A 23,524-nucleotide genomic window follows, 5' to 3' on the forward strand; every position below is an offset into this window, starting at 1 on the left:
TTTATGATCTCTACTTATCAAATCAGGATTTTTATTTAACAAAGTTCACAAATGATTGTAAGCTGGCAGTTGTCAAGACCCCCTTTGACATACATGAATTCCACCAGGACCTTACCCTGGTATAATAAAAATCAGCTCTTGCTTAACACCAAAAAGTGTAACACTGAAGCATTTGGTAAGCACCCTCTAGCTCCAGAGATTACTTCAAAACGAAAAGGTAATGAGACTTGGTACTTGGTTGGACAGTTCCCTTAGATTTGACCATCGTTTTGCATTAGTAATTCGAAAAATCACTCTAGCTTGAACAGCTGACAGCAAAATGTATTTCTTCCATATCAAAAGAAGTCTTTACCTCCTTGTACTCAACTTTAATTAGATCCATCATGAAGTACAACACCCTCTTTGTGGTGAACCTTACTAGGCATATCAAGCAATTGCAAAGACCACAGAGGTTTAGGTTTATAACTAAACAGATCAAAGGCCTAAAACATCTGAACTACAAAGAAAGACTGGAGACCTCCCTAGCCTCAGTTTCATATAGTCCTTTGAGGTTACATGTGAAGTGCCTACAAGCCCATAAGGGATCCAAGCAGACCAAGAACTCTTTTACCTCAATAAATCAAACAGTTCAGTTAACACTAGAGCCAAAGATATAAATCTACTCCAAGAAATGAAGAAGACAAAGAGAGGGGTAGGATGGCTATCCCTTCTCTGAAACAAATTCTTACTCCAAGTTAAACAGTGTGACACACTGCCTGCCTTTAAAAAGGAGCTGGACAACTGGACGGCTGCTCATAAATTCATTTCTGGTATGACTGGTCTGGCCCTCCTTGAAAAGAGAGGCAAGCTGGAAATGGCCTCATGCTCAGTTGTCTTAGAACTCCCATGATCTTGTTCAAATGACTAGAGGAAATCTGTACAGGATACCCCTACTATTTTTTTAATAAGTGTTAACAGGAACTTTAACATCCACCTAAACTACCACCAACTCAGGCAGATGGGACTTCAGTTTAACTTTTCATCTGAAGAATGGCACACTCAGGAATGTATAACCCCCCATGCTGGTCTGTAGTGTGTAAACAATGGAAAATGCAAACAGGAACCACTGGTGGGAATAGAACCTAGAGACCTCTGATCTTTCAGAATCAATGAGGAGTGCACCACCTGCTATGCTACTAAACACAAAATTAAGTTATAAACTCACACTAATAAGAAATCTTCATATCTAGTGGAAGTAAATAAATAACACCAAACTGTTTATGGCATAAACTCATTCTGCAGCAGCCATGATTATATTCCAAACCTTGAAATGATTTCATATGTCACAATAAACATAATACATATTGATTTTTTTGTGATATTTTGTAAACAAGTTGCACTAGCTCAGTAACTACCCAGGCTAAGCATGTACTGTCAAGTAAGTGTTTTTTGTTCCTCTAGCTCTACCTTGTCATACAAAGTTAAGAACTTTCATCTTTATTGCTTGTAAGTTCAGATATTTACTGAAATATGAAAGTTATGACAATATGAACAGTTAAATGTGAACCATAATGTCTCCACAGGTATACCTTTGGTAAAAACTCTGTAACCATGAACTACAACATAGGCGGTAGTATACTTAACACCGAAAGTGTGATAAGAGACCTTGGAACACAGGTGGACAGTAGTCTTTCCTTTGAATCACATCGCCACAGTAGTCAGGAAATCCTTCTACATGGCACACCTCATTACAAAAGGTTTCTCATCCAGAAAAAAAGAGGTCATTGTTCCCCTCTACTCATCACTCATTAGACCCATTATAGAGTACAATGCCCCTTTTGGTATGCACCTCACAAGACATCTACAAGAACTGGAAAGGCTGCAGAAATACCTCACAAAGAGGATTACCGGCCTCAAACAGATGCCCTACGCAGACAGTCTCAAAAAACTCCAGCTTTACTCCGTCGCATATCGCCTACTCAGAGGTGATCTCTGCCTAACATACACAGCTATGTCAAACCCAGAGCTGTTGGGCATGCTACACTTAAAGAAATCCCAACCCCTCCGAGCTACACGCTCTAGGGACCTAAACCTTGTCACCACAATAAACATAACATGCCGGAGGGATAGATTCCTGTCCCAGAGACTTCCTATACTCTGGAATAAACGACCTATCTATATCAAACAAAGCTCCTCATTAGCACTCTTCAAGAAAAATCTTGATGATTGGATAGGAAATAGGAAATTCACCTCGGGGATCACCACTGTGGCTCTGCTTGACAGTGGCACAGCAAAATAATTTTCTTGGGTGGCAAAAGCCAGGGTACCTTTTTGGCTGGGCTTGTACAGGCCCCAGGGCCGATAGCCTAGTACCTACCTATGAACCTATGAACCTTGCAAAGTTTAGGCTTCACAGCAGTTGTGTTGCCCATTATGTAAACTCTGAAAAGAAATTTTTCATCATCTTGTACTGTAACATGGTTTTACAATTATATAAATGTCAGCAGACAATAATATATGCCTAGAGGTGTCCCACGTGATTCTAAAGAAATTTCCGGAGTGTGTCAGTTGCCAGAAGCACGTAAACAGTTTTGAGCTACTGCTGAGTATCTACAGTTTATGGAGCAAATACAAATGATCTGAACAGATCTCCAAACTCTATGCATTCACACAGGAGTTTTGAAACTACATTTATAGTGTAATTTTGTTATGAATGTATTTTAAGTTTCTCTGTTTTTAGTTTTTGTACCAAGAGGATAAGGAGAAAGTAGACTAAGTGATTATAAATGGGACACACACACACAAAAAAAGCTACAGATGGTCTTTTAGCTACTGAGTAAAAAGTGGATAAGACATGCAATATATATATATAATCTTAATGGCAGCACAGAACTATAACAACCAATGATACAGCAGGGTGACTACAGTGAAGGGATGCCACCATACTATTAATTTAGAGCTATACCTTCTAATGGGAATACTACAAAGTGTGCTATCACTTACCACATTTTCTTGACATGATTTGTTGTTACATTTAAGTGAAGTCTTACATTGTCAATGCTTCATTAAATTGCTTACTGGGTTGTTGCAGTTGTATTTATCTGATGAAGTCTCTTTGACCGTTTAAATCGAGACAAAAGCGCTTATTTTTGTTGTAATAATAAAGTACCTGTTGCCCTAAGAAGTGATCGTGTTTTGCTTGCCTGCCTTCCATTTGGCATTTTTTGGATTGTTGCAGTTGTATTTATACTACTTCCAAAGTCAGGTGAGTAAAAGTAAAGTGACTAGAAATGTATGCAAATTAAAAAGCCAAGACTGCATACACTACATTAGCTTGCATAGCTTAACTATATGCCTAGTATATTTTGTAGAGTGCGTCTCTCTGTATACAAGAGGGTTTCCTTCATTATTCCAGTTTTGTCTCACCTTGCAAAAAAAAAAAAAAGTGTTGAACGGCTATTCTAAACTGTCCCATACATATTGCATTTAACTTTTCCCTTGTGTCTTCGTTCATGGATGAAATGGGTCTGAGACAGGCCATTTCATTTATCTAGTTAACAAAAGAATAAGGTAGATTAAAACTTACCTCAGTGTTGATCAGTCATGCAGGTTTTGATAACAGTAGTCAATGTATGCATATTTGCATGCATGTATGTATATACATGCTCTGCATACCCCCCCAAACACACACACACACACACACACACACACACACACACACACACGGAGATATTTATCTGTACTTGCATATGAAATAGCAAAAGAAAGAATAAGAAATAGAGAGAAAGACAGAAAAAGAGAAAAGGGCTGAATGTGTGCTTTCATATCCTAAGGCTAAAATTCAACTTTCTTAAACAGAACCTTTTTAACAGACCAAAAAAACTAAAATATATTATGTTTATTGCACACTTTTGATCTTCTACTGCATGCAAAACACAGCACATACCTTTTCATCAGCATGTGCGTTGGAGAAGAAAGGAGGCTTGTCTGTAAAGCAGGCCATTACCAGCATGGTCAGGAGTAAGGCATAGTAAGTGTAAAAGATAATGTAGTGAAAGGTGTCAACAGCAGCATCCTGTAACAAAAATGTCAGAATTAAAAATAAAATTTAGCTACTGATAAAGTGCATTACAGATACAACATAGGAAACATTAGCTGAAAAAGAACTCAGCTTAAACCTAGTAATGGGTTGGGAGGGTAGCCTAATGCTTAAGGTGTTTGCCTTACAAACACAAGGTGCAGGGTTTGAGTTTCACAAGGGATAATTGGCTAGGCTTACAATGGCTCGCAAGGGCAGTTAGCCTAGTACTAACCTATGAACCTAAAAAGAGTTCCTGCTGCAAAAGTAGCATTTCCTACTTTAGTCTTTTTCATCATTCAGGTAAGAACCTAAAAGCACATTTTAATTCTATAACTGCTTGGCATTTCTTACATCTTTTACAGGTTCACAGATTTATAGATTAATAGGCTAATTGCCCTTGTGGGTCATTTTAAGCATAGTCAATTACTCTATGTAAGAATCAAACCCCCGAGTTTTGTGTCTGTAAGATAAACACCTTAACCATTACATCAGCCTCCCGCCCCTTTAGAGGCATTCATAATGTTCTCGTCTTCACTTACTATCAGTTCACTCTCAAGAGATAAACACAATTAAGTGCAGAGCAGATTACAGTACTAGTGCCCTGTACAAGTAAAACGTAACCTGTATAAACTATAACTGTATAGGTAACAAACAGCTTTGATAACAGATCTTACACTCTTAACATCTAAAGTGAATCAGCTTAGTAAGACATTCTGCAGGCCTAAGACAAATGGACAGCTATGAAGCTGTAAGTAATACAGCAGCCTCTCATTCCTACTGAGAATGTATTGCTTGCACTGCCCTTTTTTAAATAACGTTTCCTCACATTTTGACTAAAAAGTAATCCTTTTCCAGCCTTGTGGCATGCCTCCTTGTCCTTAAATATCTTTCTGATAGAAGCTACCACCTCACATCCCAGTTGCATCTTTCAGAGCATTAAACCTTTGTGCATCATCTTTCAAATGTTTTGTTCTTCTCCAAGCTGCATGTACTGTACGTGTACCAATATACAATTACACAGTCCTTACAGCTTTGCTCTTTATTAATGCACCATCTTTTTTTGTCTTCTACTGAATGGTGTCACTGCAGTTTCAACTACCAGAACCAACCATGATGTTCACACCATTACCATCTTATTCTGGGACCACCCCCTCTATATACATCATCTTACAGCCTTAGCACACCATCTACTCCAGTTCATCAAATAGGTACCTTTCAATATTTAACCCAAACAAAAAGGTTCAAAGATAGTGTTTTTCCAGGGGCAAATCCTCTCTACTCCCCACATGACAGGAATATATTCTCTTCTTCCCTACATCTCAGATTTGCTAACTCTGAGATAATACAATAGTTTCCGTGCCTTCAGTGTTACAGTCTCACTCTTCTCAGTGGATTGTTTTTGTCAAAACATAAGAATCAGTAAAAAAAGAATCAATTCCTACTTCATCAAAATATTATTCAACAAAATGCAGGACTCCCCTTTTGGATCTCCATAAGAACAAATATGGGATGTATGTAGTAAAAAGGGTGGCAGCAGAGATGAGCATATTCAGCCCCAGAACTTAGACCAAAGCTCCAAAGGCAGTGGTGTTTCCATAGTCATAAAGGATGTGCATATCTCTAGAATGGTAACCCAACATAATGCATCTGAGATACTTTAGGTGCAGCTAGCATTGGGTAAGACACTGATTCAGGTTGTAACCTGCTACAGGTCCCCAGCCATGTTCCAGGATTCACACTCCATGTTCCTAAGCACCCTGGAGAATATTAGGGTCCAACCTAATACTCTAATACTTGACGACTTCAACTACCCCTCCATTAACTGGGAAAACTACTCATGCACCTATACACTTGCCCAACGTTTCCTGGAATTTATTAATTCTAATTACCTGGACCAACTCATTCTTCCCCCCACTAGAGGTAGCAACATCCTTGACATTGTCATTACTAACATGGGCGACCATTGCTCTACACCAACAGTCAACTCCTCCCTGGTTAGATCCAACCACAAACTAATCAACTTGGAAATCCACATCCCCCCACCCTCCCCCCACAAAGGTAAACACAATGAAAAACTTCACCAAAGCTAACTTTGGGCTCCTAAAAACAGAGGTGGCTAACTTCACGGCACCCATGCAAATGGAGAATAGTTGCATGACCGCTGAATCATACACCAATGCACTGTATGAATACATACACAAATGCATGGACGCCCTCCTCAAAAAAAGAAAGCCAATCTGGTACTCCCCTGCCATAAACAAATGCTACAACAGAAGGAGGAAACTGATGCAGAATAAGATAAAGTCCCAAGACTGGAAAAACTCCCTTATCAGCCTCAACAAAAAGTTGAGATCCCTCATCAAATCCTCTAAGGCTAGCTATGAAAACAGAATTGCAGCAGATAGTAAAGACAACCACAAGGCCTTCTATAGTTATGTAAAGAATCTCCACAGCAATACCCAGATTTGCTCTGAGCCACTGCACAATGGTAACTCCTATACCAAGCCAACAGATACTACCAATATACTGGCCAACAGATTCAGTGCCAACTTTACCCCCCCCCAAAGGACCAGTCACAATACCAGTAAATTGCCAGGCGCCCAGTATTACTGCTGCACAGGTTAAAACAGCACTGTCCAAGGCCAAGAATACAGCTTCTATGGGACCTGACAATATCCCTGGCTGTGTTCTACATGAACTACAGAGTGAACTGGCACCTCACCTGTGTGCCCTGTTCAGTCACAGCCTCACCTCAGGCTTTGTCCCTACTGAATGGCGGAGTGCTGCAGTCATTCCTCTCCACAAAGGAGGAGCGACTACAGACCCTGGGAACTATTGCCCCATTAGCTTGACAAGTCTGATATGCAAAGCTATGGAACACATCATCATGGACCTAATACACAAGGATATAGGGAATCTCCAAACTCTGGATCCCACACAGTTTGGTTTTGTGAAGGGTAGATTGTGCCTGGTCAACTTCTTTAAGTCAGTCACCAGAGCTGTGGATGAAGGCAAGGTGGTTCATACAGCCTACCTTGATCTGGCCAAGACCTTTGATACCATTCCCCACTCAGGAATCATAGAAAAACTCACTAAGCTAGATGTCAACCCCTATATCACTAGGTGAGTTACAAACTGGCTCACAGATAGAACCCACAGTGTGAAAGTAGCTGACTCAAGTCATACTGCAGACCAGTCACGAGTGGAGTCCAACAGGGTTCGGTCCTGGGGTCCTCTCCTGTTTGGTATCTACTTCTCTGAAGTCCAGGCCAAAATGAAGGGACTCTGGCTGACAAAGTTCACAGACAATTGCAAGTTGGGAGCTATTATTAACTCCCCAAGTGATGTTGACATCCTACAGAAAGGCCTCACTGAGCCCAATGACTGGTGTCAGAACTATTGCCTTAAGCTCAATGCCAAAAAATGTGTCGTAATCCCCCTTGGGAAAAACACGGTTCCCTTGAATTACATTGATGGTAGTCCACTGAACACAGAAGGCGTTATAAGACATCTGGGAACATAGGTTGACAGCAACCTCTCTTTTGACCACCACATTGCCACTGTGGTCAGAAAGTCCTTCTATGTGGCACATCTCATTAGTAAGGGTTTTGCATCCAGGAAGAAAGAGGTCATTGTCTCCCTCTACTCTTCCCTCTTTAGGCCAATCATCAAGTACAATGCCCCATTTGGCATGTACCTCACTAGACACCTGCAACAACTGGAGAGGCCACAAAAGTACATCACAAAGAGGATCCTAGGCCTTAAACACTTGTCCTATATGGACAGACTCAAAAAACTCCAACTATTCTCTGTCTCATATCGCCTATTTAGAGGCCATCTCTGCTTGACTTACAAAGCCATGTCTGATCCAGCCCTGTTAGAAATGCTACATCTAAAGAAATCCCAATCCCACTGCACTACACGCTCCAGAGATCTCAACCACATTATCACAATCAACAGAACATGTTGCTGGGACAGGTTCATAACCCAGAGACTGCCCATGCTCTGGAATAGACGCCTCATACATGTCAAGCAGAGCAGCTCGCTGACCCTCTTCAAGAGAAATCTTGATGAGTGGATGGGAAATAGAAAGTTCACGCAGGGATCACTCCAGTGGCTCTACTTGATAGAGGCACTGGGAACTAACGTTGGGCGGCACAATGCCATGGCATTTCCATGAGCTAGGCTTGTAAAGGCTCCGGGGCCATTAGCCTAGGACATACCTATGAACCTATGATGAAAAGGACATAGGTTGAATATGCAAAAAACATTGAAATGCTTTAACATGAAGACTAGCTCTTAGGCAGATGAGCAAGGTTTCCACCTGCACTGTTGCTAGTCTAAGCTCAGAGATTGAATGAGACCAAAGCCAGCCAAGTGGAAGGCAGTAGAAATAGAAACAATTCTCCTGTCTTAAGAGACAGGAGAGAGAAACACAGGTCAGTTTCCTCTCCAAGAGCACTCCACAGCAGACCATGGGGAAAGTGTAATGGGACTGTTTAATGAGAACACAGAAGTGGTCCCCAGAGGTCACATCAGGCATGCTTCATAAAACACAAGTTGGTCATTGGATGAGGTTGGCATTAAAGAAAAGCTCCTTACCTGTAATATATTAGGTGACTGTGGACCTACCACCCAAGTCCTTAGCCCAGTGGAGTGTGAATGATGGATCAGCAGCTGAGAGGCCCACGGTCAAGGGGAAAGATAAACTAAAATCATCAGACTCTCAGCAGGGTGGACTATTTCATAACATATGATATTTAGAAAGGAGTGCAGCATGATGTGTGTGTGTGTGGGGGGGGGGGTGAAAGGATGAGAAAATGTTTTATGAGTAGCAGGAGGGTCAGTTCAAAAATGAGACGTGGCAAATAACTACTCCAGCAAGAAAGGGAAGACACACATCAGCAACAAATCCTTAATAGCAATCAGTGTCCATATTTGGAATGGCTACTTTCTAATAGCATTTTGTATTGTTCATGTTCTTTTGAAACTGTTAAAAATGATAATCACTGAATAAAATGCACCACTCACTTATCTATTTAACAGAGACAGAATCAATCATGAGAATGATACTATCATGTCCGAAAGAGAAAGGACAGATGGTCACTTCTTGTCAGTAGTCTAACCAACATGCACTAAAATCTCACGGAATGCATCATCCCCCCTTCCTCCCTTTTGGATTCTGAATAGCTCTTGACATTTTCGCCAACATTCTGTGCGGTTTTCTACATCTTTCTGTTTGAAAAACCTAACATAGCCTTTAGTGTACTTTGGTATCGGCACTTAAAAAGACATATATAGTAAAGACATTCACCTTTTTACAAAGTCAGTTTTGAAGAGTTAACAGAAAAGTGGTGTACAGGAGCTCACTCACATAACTGAATATTAATGCATCGCTGCAATAAAGCTGTTCAGCAAATGTCTTACAAGTGTTTAATTTTTGTGTACATGTTATTTATAATCGCCTGTCTTTTGGTGCATGTTGTGTTAACGTCAGTATTATTTCAGTCATACAGTGCTGCTGCATGGAAGCAAAAAAATTATGGAGAAGTTTATTCCTTCCAATGGACAAACAGCACCACAGCATTCTATAAGCAAAGATGGACTGAACGGTATGGTACAGAAGAATATGCCTCGCAAACAATTGCAGCTGTCAAAGTGTAAAAATCAGTAAGCTGGTTTTGATTTAAATATTGACAACAGAATTCTTTAAAATACTGTGTTCTTAGAGAATATGTGAAACGTGGAACTGATGGGTTTTTGGGTAGTGCTGCTGAATATGGTGGAGAAGAGAGGAAATCAATACACTGATACCCGCACATCCGAAGATGTGCTGAAAAGCAAGACATGCATTTCTAGGTATTTCTGTAACCACAGCACTGATCATGATGTGGTTATGCAACCTGAGGGAATAGAACTGGGTGAGACTGATACAAATGCTCAGACTCATGGGGAAAACACATCAGTCCAGTACTTAACAGCATAAAACTGTTAAGAGAAGGACCAGAAAATGATTTGCTACACATTAACTACTGGTTAAAACAATAAGATTAATTTAACAGCAGAAACTAGACTTTTCCATAATGTCCCTTACCCCAAGTATCTGTGACCATTAACAGTCATGTCGGCTAAAAACCCCATTTACAAGAAAAAATGCCACAGCTCATGCAAATTCTGTTTAAATCCACTGTGCCTAAGGAGTGAAAGCACCTCATCTGTCAATGTGCCAGATTTTTTAAAGCATTTCTATGAATTAGGACTAATTATTTCCTCAATCCACCCTAAAGTTACTGCCTGTCATGCCCTCTTTTTATAGTTCCATTTTTTTAAGGCAAGATCTTACCTGGTTAATTTATTGTGTTCCTGCGAGAACCCCTCCTCCCCAAAGTCATGCCCCATCTTACTTGTCATCTTGGAAATATAATGCATCTGTCTTTGATAAGGCTAGCTGGCCCTGTGTTACTTTGCTCACACTTTGCTGTAGTTGTTGTCCACTAATGATGATTTACATTAATAATTTAGAGCACTGCCCTCTGTAAAAGAATCATTGAAATGATCTCAATTCAAGAACTGTGATTAAACTTAAAATAATAAATAAAATGCATTCACAATGACCTTACCTCCTTCAATGCCGCAAGAATTTTGGACCGGAATGGTACGAGAGCACACAACACCTCTAGCAGCCAGAAGATGAACAGGATTCCTGAAGAGCGCACACCATGAATTCTTTCACACTGAATCAGGCCTGTGGCAAGAATCTAAGGGAGAGTCACACCAATAACAGCCATTACACAACACTACAGTATGATGCATGACAGCACATTTATACACGTTTCCTTTACCTTTTAGTGATAAAAAATTCAGCATCACCATGATTAAGAAATTTATGAAAACACCTACTGCTAACTCTGCTGAATCATCATTAACAGTATCTTTGCACAGGGCACATCATTGCAAAATTAGTGATCATAGCAGTAAATCCTCCAACTTTTAGAAAGTTATATGTTCCATGAAAGCTACCAGTTACAAGATACATGGGTCTGTAGTTTTTATAATCACATTAAAGGCATTACACAATCAAGGAATACAGTAACTCAACACTGCTGTTTAAATTTGCTTGAACTCACATAAATGTTCAAGTTATTTACTTATTTATTTATTTTTTGTAGTAACAATTACTAGGTAATCTTGGTGCAGCATATCTATCCCTTCTTTTTCACCATTTTACTAATTTGTAGCTTTAATTGTTTCTTGTCAGATCTACTATGAAAAACAGGTAAAAGAAACTCCATTGGTAAAAACACCTTTGGGGAAAAGAACCACAAATAGCTTTATATGCCAGACTTTACGTTGCTGTATGAGTATGAGCGATACAGTAAACAGATCTGTGCTTGAGGTACGACTTTGGTTATTTCTCATATATGATTATGAAAACATAAATCATTAGCGGACGGGAGTTCCGCTGTGATGACCCCTAACCGGGAAAAGCCGAAAGACACAAGCAAACTTGTTGAATGCCAGCTGGTGAACACCTAAGGCACTGAGCAATGCATTCAGTTACCCCTCTCTCCAGACATGTAACAGCACAGGGACTCATCTAAATGCTCATAAATTAAAGTTCGCTATAGGCTTTTGCTCAGACTACCAACAATTTTTGTTTTGCAAGTCTCTGATATTATGCACTGTAAGAAGAGCAGTGTTATGATAACAAAATGGGAACACTAACTTTCTTTTATGAAAAAGTCAAATTCCTGTTTGCACACTTTTGGGCCATTCGCGTCCAGAGCCAGACCATGGTCAAATCGGACCCTAGGCAGGGAAATGGATCCACCACTAATGAAAAGGTTGCTGCTGGCAAACAACTTTACTTTTCAGTGTTTCATCTACAAATTCACTGCCTGCTGCCCTTGAAGGACAAATTCCATATGTTGCAAAAAAATGGTAAGCTGGTAAGCACACCAACAACAGGTTTATCAATACTATGCATCTCATCCAAAGGACACATTCAGGAGTGCTGCACCCCCATCCCCCCACCCCTTAAAGTGAACTAACTAAGAATCCATCTACATGGTGTGTGAGTAGACCTCACAGCCTAATGCACCAAAGAAATGTATGCTACTTGTTGTGTTACAAACAATGCGAAATAAATAAAACAGCTGCAGATTGAAAACAGGCTCAGCATCAGCAACAGTAAACTTTCCTTCCTATGAAGCTCAAAATTCCTTGAAAATGCCCTGAAACTCACAATTCCTTTGAGCAGTCTGGTAGTTGGTGTAGAGGACTCAGGCTCTTGCCTCCTGTAGCCAAGGTGCAGGGCATATCTCTCAACCTCTTACAACAAGAAATCTGGACAGAGCCTAAAATAATGGGAAGACAAGGCCCAAAAATAGGGACAACTTTCAACTACTGCTCTGATAAACTTAGAAAATGTCTAGAATAACAGGATTTGAGTTAACATTTATTTTCTGATGTATATGGAGTCTGAAACTCAAATGTATGTTAATTATTTAGTGACTTCAGTCCTCTGTGATTTGCCAGAAAAAACTCAAATTTTATGAGAACAGAGCAAAAATGTAGGGCAATAATCTGGACATTCTGTGAAAATCTGTTCAGTTGTATGGTACAAGGTTTGAGCCTGAGCAATTTAACTAACCTGCCATATCTGACTACGGCATTTCTCTCTCAAAGAGAGAGAGACACACACACACTCACGCACTCCTCTCTCAAGGCAGCAAGTAGCCTCCAAACCTGCCGAAAATGACTTGTCTCTCTCTGTCATGGAAGCAGGCTGCAAGCAGTTAGTTCTCTAGTTCAAAATCCCATGCAAAAAGGCAGCAGGAAGTTCCAGCATTTAAATCTACTTTTATGCATGTATCGTATTAACGACTCGTATACAGATGCAGAGCACACCCTTAAAGAATAAATAGCATGGATGCACTGCATCCTTAAAGAAGAAATGTGATTATTTTTAATTGAATAATTAAAGCCGTGGTAACCTCTACTCCCAGCCAGCAGGCTGTAGCCAAAAGCCTGGTCACCTAGTGCTGGACCTGGTTCTGTTCAAATCTATGTAAATAGGTACAAATAATGACAGGTTAGCTACTCATGGAGTATTGCTACAGATTCGACAATCGGCACTCCAAATCGACAGTCTGCTGCATATGTCAAGAACACAGATATTACCATTTAATTGCATTCCAGAGAAAAATATGTTAAAACTGGGTTCTGGAAAGAACCCTGCATTCTTCTTAATATATATGGCCAAATATAATGAAAAAAATATCTTATTGTGAAGCTGTCTTGTTATATGGACACTTACTCCTGATGTAAGGCATTCTACCTGCATACCTCACCCCTCCTCTCTCGCACTGCCAACTCCCTCCTTACTCCTACACACACTGCTACCCATTCGCCCTTCCCTCAGCACTATATTTTCAGTTCATTCTGCAAATGCCATGCATTCTGTGCTTCATGTTACCCACCATACCTCTCAACTGTACAGATTTTCCCAGAATGTCCAGATTTTTGACTCATATTTTGGTCTGTTTCTCATAAAATTATTGTTTTCTGCCAAATCACTGGCAGATCACTGAGGTCTGAAGTCAGAAAATAATGACAGATAGTTGAGTTTCAGACTTCATATCCTTCAGAAAATTCACAACAATACCAAACCTGTATTTCTATCTACTTTCTAAGTTTGTAAGAGCAGTACTTAAAAGGGTCTCTATTTTTGGGCCTTTGTCCCCCACATTATTTTTGACTTTATCCAGATTTCTTGCTCTATGCGGTTGAGAGGAATGTTACCCACCTTACCAAAACATTGTCACTGTTCAACCCTTTTTACTTTGTCAACATTCTTCTTTGATGGATTCTGTTAATGCTTATTTGATTTACTTTCACACAAGAAGTTACTTTATTGGTACTCTCCATGGCATAGCCTGGAAATGGTCCACTTGGATCAATTCTCGACTCCTGTCAAAGTATAGATAAAAATAAAAAAATAAATAAATACATTCAGGCAAGGGATAATATATAATATCTTGCTTGAGTACAAACAGTTCTGACTTGTAATCCAAACTCTGAATTAATACTTACCTTTTCAAAAAAAAATGTGTGCCACACTAGTGCATTGGTTATTGTTGCCTCTCAACTGTGTGCATCCAGTGATGGGTTGTCACCTTGTTCAGGATGACTTCCTTGGTCTTGCACAAGTGAAGGGCAAGAAATGCTCTAGCTGTCCTACAATACTAAACTGCATTAAGGAGATTATTAGAGGATGAATGAATGATCGATTCTCAAATAACGTCATTAAATTTGTCTGATAGAACCTGCTTACTAAACGTCCAGGTTGTTGCTTTTGCTTATAAATTAAAGAACATGTTTTATTTAAAATAAAAAGTTAATTACAGTTCATGACCACAAGAACAGCTATTCTTGTGTTTTAGTGCCTATGTTGCTATCACCTCAACTGTCTACCAAAACTTAGCACAAAGCTGTTGTAAAGCAGAGAAAAAGCGGGGATGCACATTTGACTCAGGCTTACTTTCACTTGCTCAATCCACACTTGTTTGAGTATATTGGTTCAGTATTTGTTTATTTTTTTGTTGCAAATTTGTTTCTACAATGATATTAATATACTTCTTTCTAAGCAATCCTGGCTGATCCAAATTTAATGCATCAAGAGAAAACAGCAACACAGGTATTATATTACCCAACAATATGTAATCTTTCTGCCTGAGATGTGATGACTTTGAAGTGAGAATAATAAATTTTTGGGGGGGGGGGGGCTATAGGATGTGTAGGAGTCTAATATCCCTGCAAAAAAATGCGTTTTACATACTTTGACAGATTCAGATGGTGAAATACATGCATTTCATGAATGTGTGTACTCAAGTTGTAATTTACAAGCCTTTATGATGAGGCAAGTCTTATGCAAATGTTTGGTTGTTAGGATTCACAGTGGAGCCGCTTAGCTGAAAATGAAACCTTATCAATTCCAGTTATGTTGCAACTAATTGTGCAAGACACCAGATTCTGAAGTCACTGCATCTGTTTCTCTGAGAAGCAGCGACATCAAAGATGACTTTAATTAGAAATGGGTCGTCTGTTTATGGTGCAGAGTTATTGAGCCCTGACTGTGGCCCATGTAATTGGGTTTAATTATCAGACTAGTACTGGGGAAGCCAATCAGGAAGAGGGAGAAGTGAATGGCCATGGCCCACTCACCTCTCCCAGGGGAGAAAGGTGAGTACAGCACACTTGTGGCTCCCCACTGGGTGATACCAGGGAGGCCACATGCCTTCTGCAGAAGTGACTGGATATCTTCTACTGTCAGCATGCTACATGGCCCTCTCTGGTGCTTCATCAAATGCATGCAGAAGTTGGGGCCTAAAAAAGAAAATGTACAATCACACCTGATGGCTGTCTGAATAATGGCTCCTCCCTCTCAACCCTCACCCTAGTGATGGGGAACAGATAGACTGTCTATGAGGAAGGTGATGATAGACAGACAATGGATGTAGAGAGACCAAAATAAAAAAAAGTGCAGAAGCTTTCTTCTTGCTTAAGAGTTTAGAGTGCCTGCCCTCCACTGAAGGAAAAAAAACATCTAGTGCAAACTTGCATCATTATTCATCCAAACAAACTGTCTTGCACTTTAAGATCTGTGGGGCTTTTTTTTTTAATGAAACCAGCCTATACTCATGGAAAACAGCTGTCAGTACAACAACAAATAAAGGAATATTGACCTTACAATTGGCCCCAGAATACCATCTGGTACCATCGTATTAGTTATTTATTGACTGACAACCAGTGTAATGTATTAATTCTAAAGGACCCATTTTCAGTCACTTACTAAAAATAGAAAACAGGGAGGTAAACACTAACCTAAAATGAACAATGAAGCATTGTAATTCAAGGCAAACACATCAGAAATACCTTGAGAATAAATATATACAAGTTTACAAGTATGTTAAAGGCAAAATAGCATATACAGTAGAAAAACAAAGACAGCACAGTCAGTGGATATAGCTAAAATATATTAGCTTAGAAAAAAACAGATAAATATTTCATCAATATCTTTCGAGTTACTTTGCCACCACTGTTTTAAAGGACCAATAATTGTTTTTGTTCACTCTAACTGAATAACTTCTTTGCCAACCTCATTTAATAATTTGTTCTACTAATTAGTCACCTCTAATGACATAGGGATAAAGCTCTGACTATGACCATGCTGACCCGGGTTTCATTAGCGGCCTGGGTGTCTGCCGGAACTGGTATGGTAGAATAAGTATGCCCATCCTGAGAAGGGAGGGGAAAGACTGTGGCAGTCCAGTGTTACAATCCCTCAGCAGAGGAGGAACAATGCAAAGGTTAGTCCTGGGGTGGGCAGACACCACCAAGTTATGTATGCAGCAGACTTTATTGCAGGTGCACAGCAAAGTACGCTTACACAGGTGAAGGCATAGTGACCTTCATGGTGACAAACTGCCCCTCCTCCAACAAAGAACGGTGTTAGGCCTTATACAAATATGCCCTTCATTATCAACAAAGGCACAAAGAACCTTCATAGTTACCTGAATAATGGTTCTTTTAGACAGCTTTTAGCATCATAGACTTACTCCGATGGTGAGGAAAAAGAGTACAGGTGAATGAAGGGGTTCAATTCCTGTTGGAAGAGACTGCATTGGTTGTTAGGGATGGGGCAAACATAAAAAAAAAGGTTGAAAAATTCTCAGCTTTTTTTGCATCTTTTAGTAACAATTCACAGCCTTAGCTTGGTGTTATATTCCAGTCACCTTCCATTACCAATATCCCATGATGAAATGCTGTTGTCTGACCCATAATGTGCGTCAAGGTTACTTTTGTCTCTGTGGGGGAAGGTAAATGTTGCCTAAAGTTAATTTCTTATTTTCCCAGTAGCCCCACTGCAGTATACATCTACTCTGTTTATCTTAAGTACTCAAATGAAACACTTCCTCCACTTCTAATCATTGGCATCACCCCTCTCTTCTTCCTCTTCTAATCATTGGTATCACCCCTCTCTTCTTCCTCTTCTAATCATTGGTATCACCCCTCTCTTCTTCCTCTTCTAATCATTGGTATCACCCCTCTCTTCTTCCTCTTCTAATCATTGGTGTCACCCCTCTCTTCTTCCTCTTCTAATCATTGGTATCACCCCTCTCTACTTCCTCTTCTAATTATTGGTATCACCCCTCTCTTCTTCCTCTTCTAATCATTGGTATCCCCCCTCTCTTCTTCCTCTTCTAATCATTGGTATCACCCCTCTCTTCTTCCTCTTCTAATCATTGGTATCACCCCTCTCTTCGTCCTCTTCTAATCATTGATATCACCCCCTCTCTTCTTCCTCTTCCAATCATTGGTATCACCCCTCTCTTCTTCCTCTTCTAATCATCGATATCACTCTCTCTTTCTCCTTCTAACGCATTAGCATTGTAATTTTCCCACTGCCATTTATTTAAAAAATTTACACACTCCTCTTCTTTTAGGTGCATTTCCTGTAGCACATTTATGGTCAGTCGCAGCCCTTTGAGACAGAGAAGCACCCAGTGGTGCTTCCCGTCATCTACCAGGACATTAACATTCCAGATTATGAGCGTAGTTGTCACCTTGCCTCTGTTTTCTTTCCTTTGTTCCATCTACCAGACTGATCCTTATGCCTGAATTTTTCTTCCTCAACCTCGGGTTTTTATTTCTTTTTTAGCTCTGCATGTTAATTCTTTACTTTTCTTTTAGTGCCATAAAATTGCAGCTGTAACAACCAAACATCACCTGCCCAAAAGTTCCTCCCTCTTTGAACTACATACATTAAAACTACACTTCTACTCCATATCATGTCACTGTGCTTCCCTTAGTATCAGAGCTTTCGCTCTCTTTTGGCATGTAACTTCTACATGCCAGCTGTGTATGCCCTCCCCGGTTCAGCCATTTAAACTTTCTCAACTGGCCACCTTTGATTCTTTAACTAAACTGAGGTCCTTGACCACTGTAAATCAACTGCTTCATCACTTCACCTCTGGTCCACTTGCGCACCTCCATTACTCAAATTCGCTATTCATAGGTTGGTACGAGGCTATCAGCCCTAGGGCCTATACAAGCCTAGCCATAACAATTCCCTGGCTATTTCTTCCCACACTATTTACTTCCCCCTGGCCCTGTCTAGCAGGGCCTGACATGATCCCCTGGTGAATTTCCTTTCTCCATTTTCCTTCTTTCCACTTTTGAAGAGGGCCACAGAGGCAACATGCTTGGAGGCCATGGGTAAGAGGTCTGGGAGTCTGGGGGGGAGTCTCTGGGAGTCCTATACCCTCCAGCATATTTTGTTTATTGTGATGACAAGGTTTAGATCCCTCTGAGTGATTGGGATTTGTGCTCTAGGTCAGAAGTTGGGATTTATGTGTAGTCCAACAGCTCTTGGTTTGACATTGACATGGCCCAGTAGAGATCAGATCAGTAGCATATGTAATGGAGTAGAGTAAGAGTTTTAGCATAGGGCATTTGCATAGGGCATCTGCTTGCTTTCTGCTTTTTATTTCCTATTTCTTTTTAGTGCCTTGGAGTTGTTTGCCTTTCAGTTACCATGTAGATTCTAAGAGTCTATGACCAAATGGGTCTAATGAGGTATGAATGTGGGTGAGGACAATGGATGATTTTTTGATGGATGAAGTTTTTTTTCGAGGTGTGCCATAGAATGAAGGATTTCCTGACTGTTGTGGCAATGTTGTGTTCTGTGGTACCCACTCCCACCCTGTCCCTAAGTTCCTATCACACTTTCGTGTTTAGTGTACTGCCACCTATATGGTAATTCACGGATACAGATTTTTCCTTTTTTTTTTTCCTATACATTTATACATTTCTTGGCATTGAGGCAGAGAGCATTGCTCTGGCACCAAGCATCTGTTTCTGTAAGGCCCTTTTGTAGAATCATTCATCATCATGGGATTCTCTAGTGGCTCCCCATATTGCAAACTTCTGCAAACTTTGTCAAGAGTATCTGTTAGTGTGCCTCTGAGAAGTAGATGCCAGATGCCAAAAGAGAAGCGTCCCAAGACCTGACTGAACCAGGTACTACTTGTGTCTCTTGTCTGAAGCTGGATTTGAGTCAGCTACTTTTAGTGGTGTGGTTCTGTCAGTAAGCCAGTTAGCAACCCATTGTGTGAGGGATTAATGCCCAGTTTAGTAAGTTTATCTATGATTCCAGAGTGGGGGATGGTGTCAAAGGCCTTGGCAAGGTCTAGATAGGCTGTGTGGACCATTTAGTTACAATTGCTTACTAGCATTATCCCACTGGTACCAGTCTGCAAATTCAGTTCCATAAGTGCAAAAATCTTATCTGATATTGTTAAATCCTCATTCATTCCTTATGTGTGGGTTCCGACCTCGGAACCGAGCTGGCCATCTTCCAAGTTCGCGTCAGCTACAAACTCTCGAGCTAGCGTCAGCTACAAACTCTCGAGCTAAAACTCTTACCCAGAATTCCCTCTCCCTGTTACCTCAGATTTCATTTGCCACATCGCCATTTGGTCGTGTCAAGCTACTTCTCTTGAGCTAAGTAGAATATTTTGCTGTCATACTAGTCTAAAACCGATTTTTCTCTCAGAAAAGTTACTAAATTGTTTTCTCTTACCTTATCGCATTTAGCGACTATCCCTTCTTGAATCTTTTCAATCCCCTTCATCCTATTTACCGCGAGGTATTTTCTTCTTTACCATCGTTGGTAAACCCCTTTTCCTCCTTACCTTCGGGTATGTCTTGTACCGTTGCTGGTATTCTTTCTGATTTTCCTCCTTTCCTAACATGTCGGATAAAGAAGGTAGTCCAGGATTTAAGAGATGTTTAGATTTGGCCATAAATTACCTACTTCAGATGCACATTCCCTGTGTCTGTTGCTTGGGTGTGCCACATTTATCAGTTGACCCACCCTGTGGAATTTGTAAGAATTTCTCTAACAGGACGTTGATTGAGAGGAAAAATAAATTGTTATTGAAGGGGCTACTTAAATCTCCTTTTTTAGAGGCTATTTCTGGGTTGGTGGCTTCAACCTCTCCAAGATCCCATAAAAAAAGACTGATGAACATACAAAGACCAAATCACTTCCTTCGTCCCCGGCTGGGGACTCCCACCAACCGTGACCCAAGAAGGCTAAGCATTCCACTTCAGAGTTGACTTTTTCGGCTCCAGTGCTTTCGGTGCCTAGACTTTTGGCACCGAGGCCATCGGCGCCATCTGTGATTTCGGCACCGACTAGCATGCTCTTTACTGTATCGGTACCGAGGGGCTCCTTGGTTCAGACGTCTGCACCAGCACCGACTATCCAGTTGGCACAGACTCTTACCACATGGGCTCCGACACCTTACTCAGAACAGACAACTCAGTTACTGACACCGATTTTTTCAGTTCCAGCCTTAGCACCGACAACCACTTCAGCACCGACCTTATCGTCGGTGCAGACCATGACTTCAGCACCGATGATTTCCTCGGTGCAGACACCTGTAGTTCATTGCCTTACAGCCCCTTTGTTTTCAGTGCAGACTGGTGAGGTGGGCACCAAGCTTGCCCCATCTATGGATAGACCTGACTCTCCCTCAGCCTTGTCTGTGAAATCCACTAGAAGCCTCTCTGAACACAACATGTTGCGTCTTGTGGATCAAGTGCTTTTGGCCAGAGGTATCCCTCCCTTCAGGACCTATCCTTCCTTGGGAGGTGATCACCCTTTGCCAAAGACCCCTACTTATTCTCCACCTTCATTGATTTGAAGCCCCTTAATATATAGCACAGTCTTCCCCCTCTACAGTTCCCTTTATGGACCTCACTATGGACCTCACTAAGGAACCACAGTTGCCTTCGTGGCAGGAGAGTTTTGCTACAACCCAGGATATCAGCTGTGGCGTACGTAATTTGGTGTTTCACAGCCATCCAGGGACTCTGAGTCAGCAGGCTGAGCCACTTAGGGGAGGGGTGACCCCTGTCCTGGACACTCACCCCTCTTCAGGTGGACCGGCCTTCCAACTAATGGAGAAGGCTTTGGCATCAGTTGGTGATACTGTGCTATCAATCTCCCTGCCCTCCTCTGGACCGCAATATACACAAGTCGCTCCTAGCAGACATCGGGCGCAAGGGCCTCAGGATGTACTCCCACAGGAAACCCCTTTTTCATTGTCTTCCCCAGCTTCTCCCTCTGAGGAAGTTCATCGAAAAAGCTCATGCAAGAGAAAGCACATGGACTCCACAAAGAAGTCCCTTACTAAAGACACAGACTTTGATGATGGGGAAGGGCCCCCTAGGTCACCCTCTGAGGTATCCTTTGGTGACATCCTTGAAATCCTTAAACAGAGAGGTAACTGGCAGCCCTCTAACCTGACCTCTGAAGAGTCTGTGTTCTTGCAGGCCTTTCGCGCCCTGTCCCCTACCTCCTAGGTTACTCCACCTGCTGACGAACTGGTCCGGCTCATCATGCAGTGTGCGTGGAAGGCTCCTGACACCATTGAGGCCATTCTCCGGAGGCCAGATAAAATTTTGTCCCCTCCTGCTACTGACCCGCATTGGTCCAAAGGTCTTCCTGTAGATGCTTTGGTGGTCGGGGCCGCAACCAAAAAGGACCTGGCAGAAGAAGAAAGCCAGACTGTCCATCCACCCAACAAAGAGTCCCGGGCTCTGGACAGAATAAGGAAGCATACTTTTGCATCAGCGACCTTTGCAATCAGGTCCATGAATTATATTGCACACTTTACCAGGCTTCAGAGGGATTTAATTTCTGAGCTCTCTGAAACTTTGGCTGGTGCCATGTCCAATGAGTTCTGCAACAAACTGGCCTCTCAGCTGGCCAGCATTGAATCGATATCTAACTCCTCCATGCGCCTGATATCTCAAGCATCAGAAGGAGCAGCTAGAGTGGTGAGTTCAGGCACTGTTCTGTTATAACACGCCTCGATGCGCTTATGTAATTTCGTGGAACCCTTCAAGGCTTCCTTTCTCAATGCTCCCATCGAAGCCTCTTCATCGTTTGGACCCAAGGTTAAATGCACACTGGCCAGATGTGAAAAGGACAGTAAGACCCTTTCTGCCGTGGGTGTCTGTTATTCTTCCCCTCAATGTGCTTTCTCCAGAAACCAAAAGAGTGGGAAGATATGGTACAAAAAGTCTCAGGGTCCTTTCCGTGACACACAGGCTAAGTTCTCCCCTAGAGGCAGATGGGGAAACTCACAAGGAAGACACCCTTTTTGGGGCAGAGTGGGTCTGCATAACCAGGGTTCCAGGGACTCCTTTCCTGCCCAATCCTACCAGCACTCCTGAAGAGCGGCCCAACTCCTTTCCTCTGGAGGTGGTTGGGGGTTGTTTCTCCTTGTACCCTTCTGCCTGACTAACCATCACCACCGACTCTTGGGTACAAAGGATAATAACTAGAGGTTACCATATTCCCTTCGATCTTTGTCCTGCTCCCCCAACAAACTTACCCAACATTCCACCCAGTCAAAGGGAAGAAGCAGCATCAGAGATATCAAAGCTGCTAAGAAAAAGAGTCATCCAAATAGTCCCTCCAGACCAGATAGGATCCGGATTCTACTCAAGACTATTTTTGGTGCCAAAAAAAAACAGGGACTGGAGACCAATTTTGGATCTCAGTGTATTGAACAAGTTTGTGAGAGTACAAAAATTCCAGATGGTCACAATACAGTCTATCCTCCCGCTTTTGGAAAAAGATGATTGGATGTGCTCGACAGATCTTCAAGATGCATACTACCACATAAAAGTGGACAGGCCATCAAGAAGATTTCTGCGCTTCCGTGCAGGAGCCAGTTACTACCAGTTCAGAGTACTGCCCTTCGGACTCTCTACAGCCCCCAGAGTGTTCAAAAAGTGCATGGCAGTCATCACAGCTTACTTGCGACTACAAGGAATCCAGGTGTTTCCATACCTAGACGACTGGCTCATCTCCGCCCCCACCAGACATCTATTGAAAGAAGCCCTGGCATACTCTCTCCTCACTGCAGAAAGGCTAGGCATAAACATAAACTGGCAAAAATCCAATCTCAGTTCACAGAATTCATAGGGGTTATCTTGGATACAAAGAATTGCAGAGCATTCATTCCAGAGCACAGAATTCTAAGGATAAAGCAACAACTGATCTCAATCCTTTCAAGGGAGAAATCCACAGCTCACTCTGTCCTACAGCTGTTGGGTACCATGGCAGCTCTATCACCATTGTCCCCCTGGCCAGGTTTCACATGAGGCTACTACAATGGCTACTGCTTACCCAATCGTATCCTTTTCAGTATCCTCTTTCAGCCAAGACTCTAGTAACTCACAGGTGCAAACAGGATTTAAATTAGTGGATGACCCACAGCCCGTCACAATGGTCTCGCCCCTTCTCCCCCCAGTAGCCCAAGGCTACAGTGACTATGGACGCCTCCCTGATGGGGTGGGGGGGCTATGTCAGAGGCAGGC

The 23,524-nt window shown here is 41.6% G+C and overlaps 1 protein-coding gene across 1 annotated transcript in view; it reads right to left on the reverse strand.

Annotated features, from left to right (window-relative positions):
* LOC122816399 (multidrug resistance-associated protein 1-like) overlaps positions 1 to 23,524 on the reverse strand; it is an 827,783-nt gene that overhangs the window by 564,894 nt on the left and 239,365 nt on the right. The window contains exons 4-5 of the mRNA XM_044089157.1: positions 10,681 to 10,818; positions 3,926 to 4,054 (exon numbers count right to left, since the gene is read on the reverse strand). Coding sequence (XP_043945092.1) covers positions 3,926 to 4,054; positions 10,681 to 10,818 — 267 coding nt within the window. The remainder of the gene's footprint in view (positions 1 to 3,925; positions 4,055 to 10,680; positions 10,819 to 23,524) is intronic.

Source organism: Protopterus annectens, chromosome 12.part0 (assembly GCF_019279795.1).
Source record: "Protopterus annectens isolate FY-2018-M chromosome 12.part0, PAN1.0, whole genome shotgun sequence".
Taxonomy (NCBI): domain Eukaryota; kingdom Metazoa; phylum Chordata; order Ceratodontiformes; family Protopteridae; genus Protopterus; species Protopterus annectens.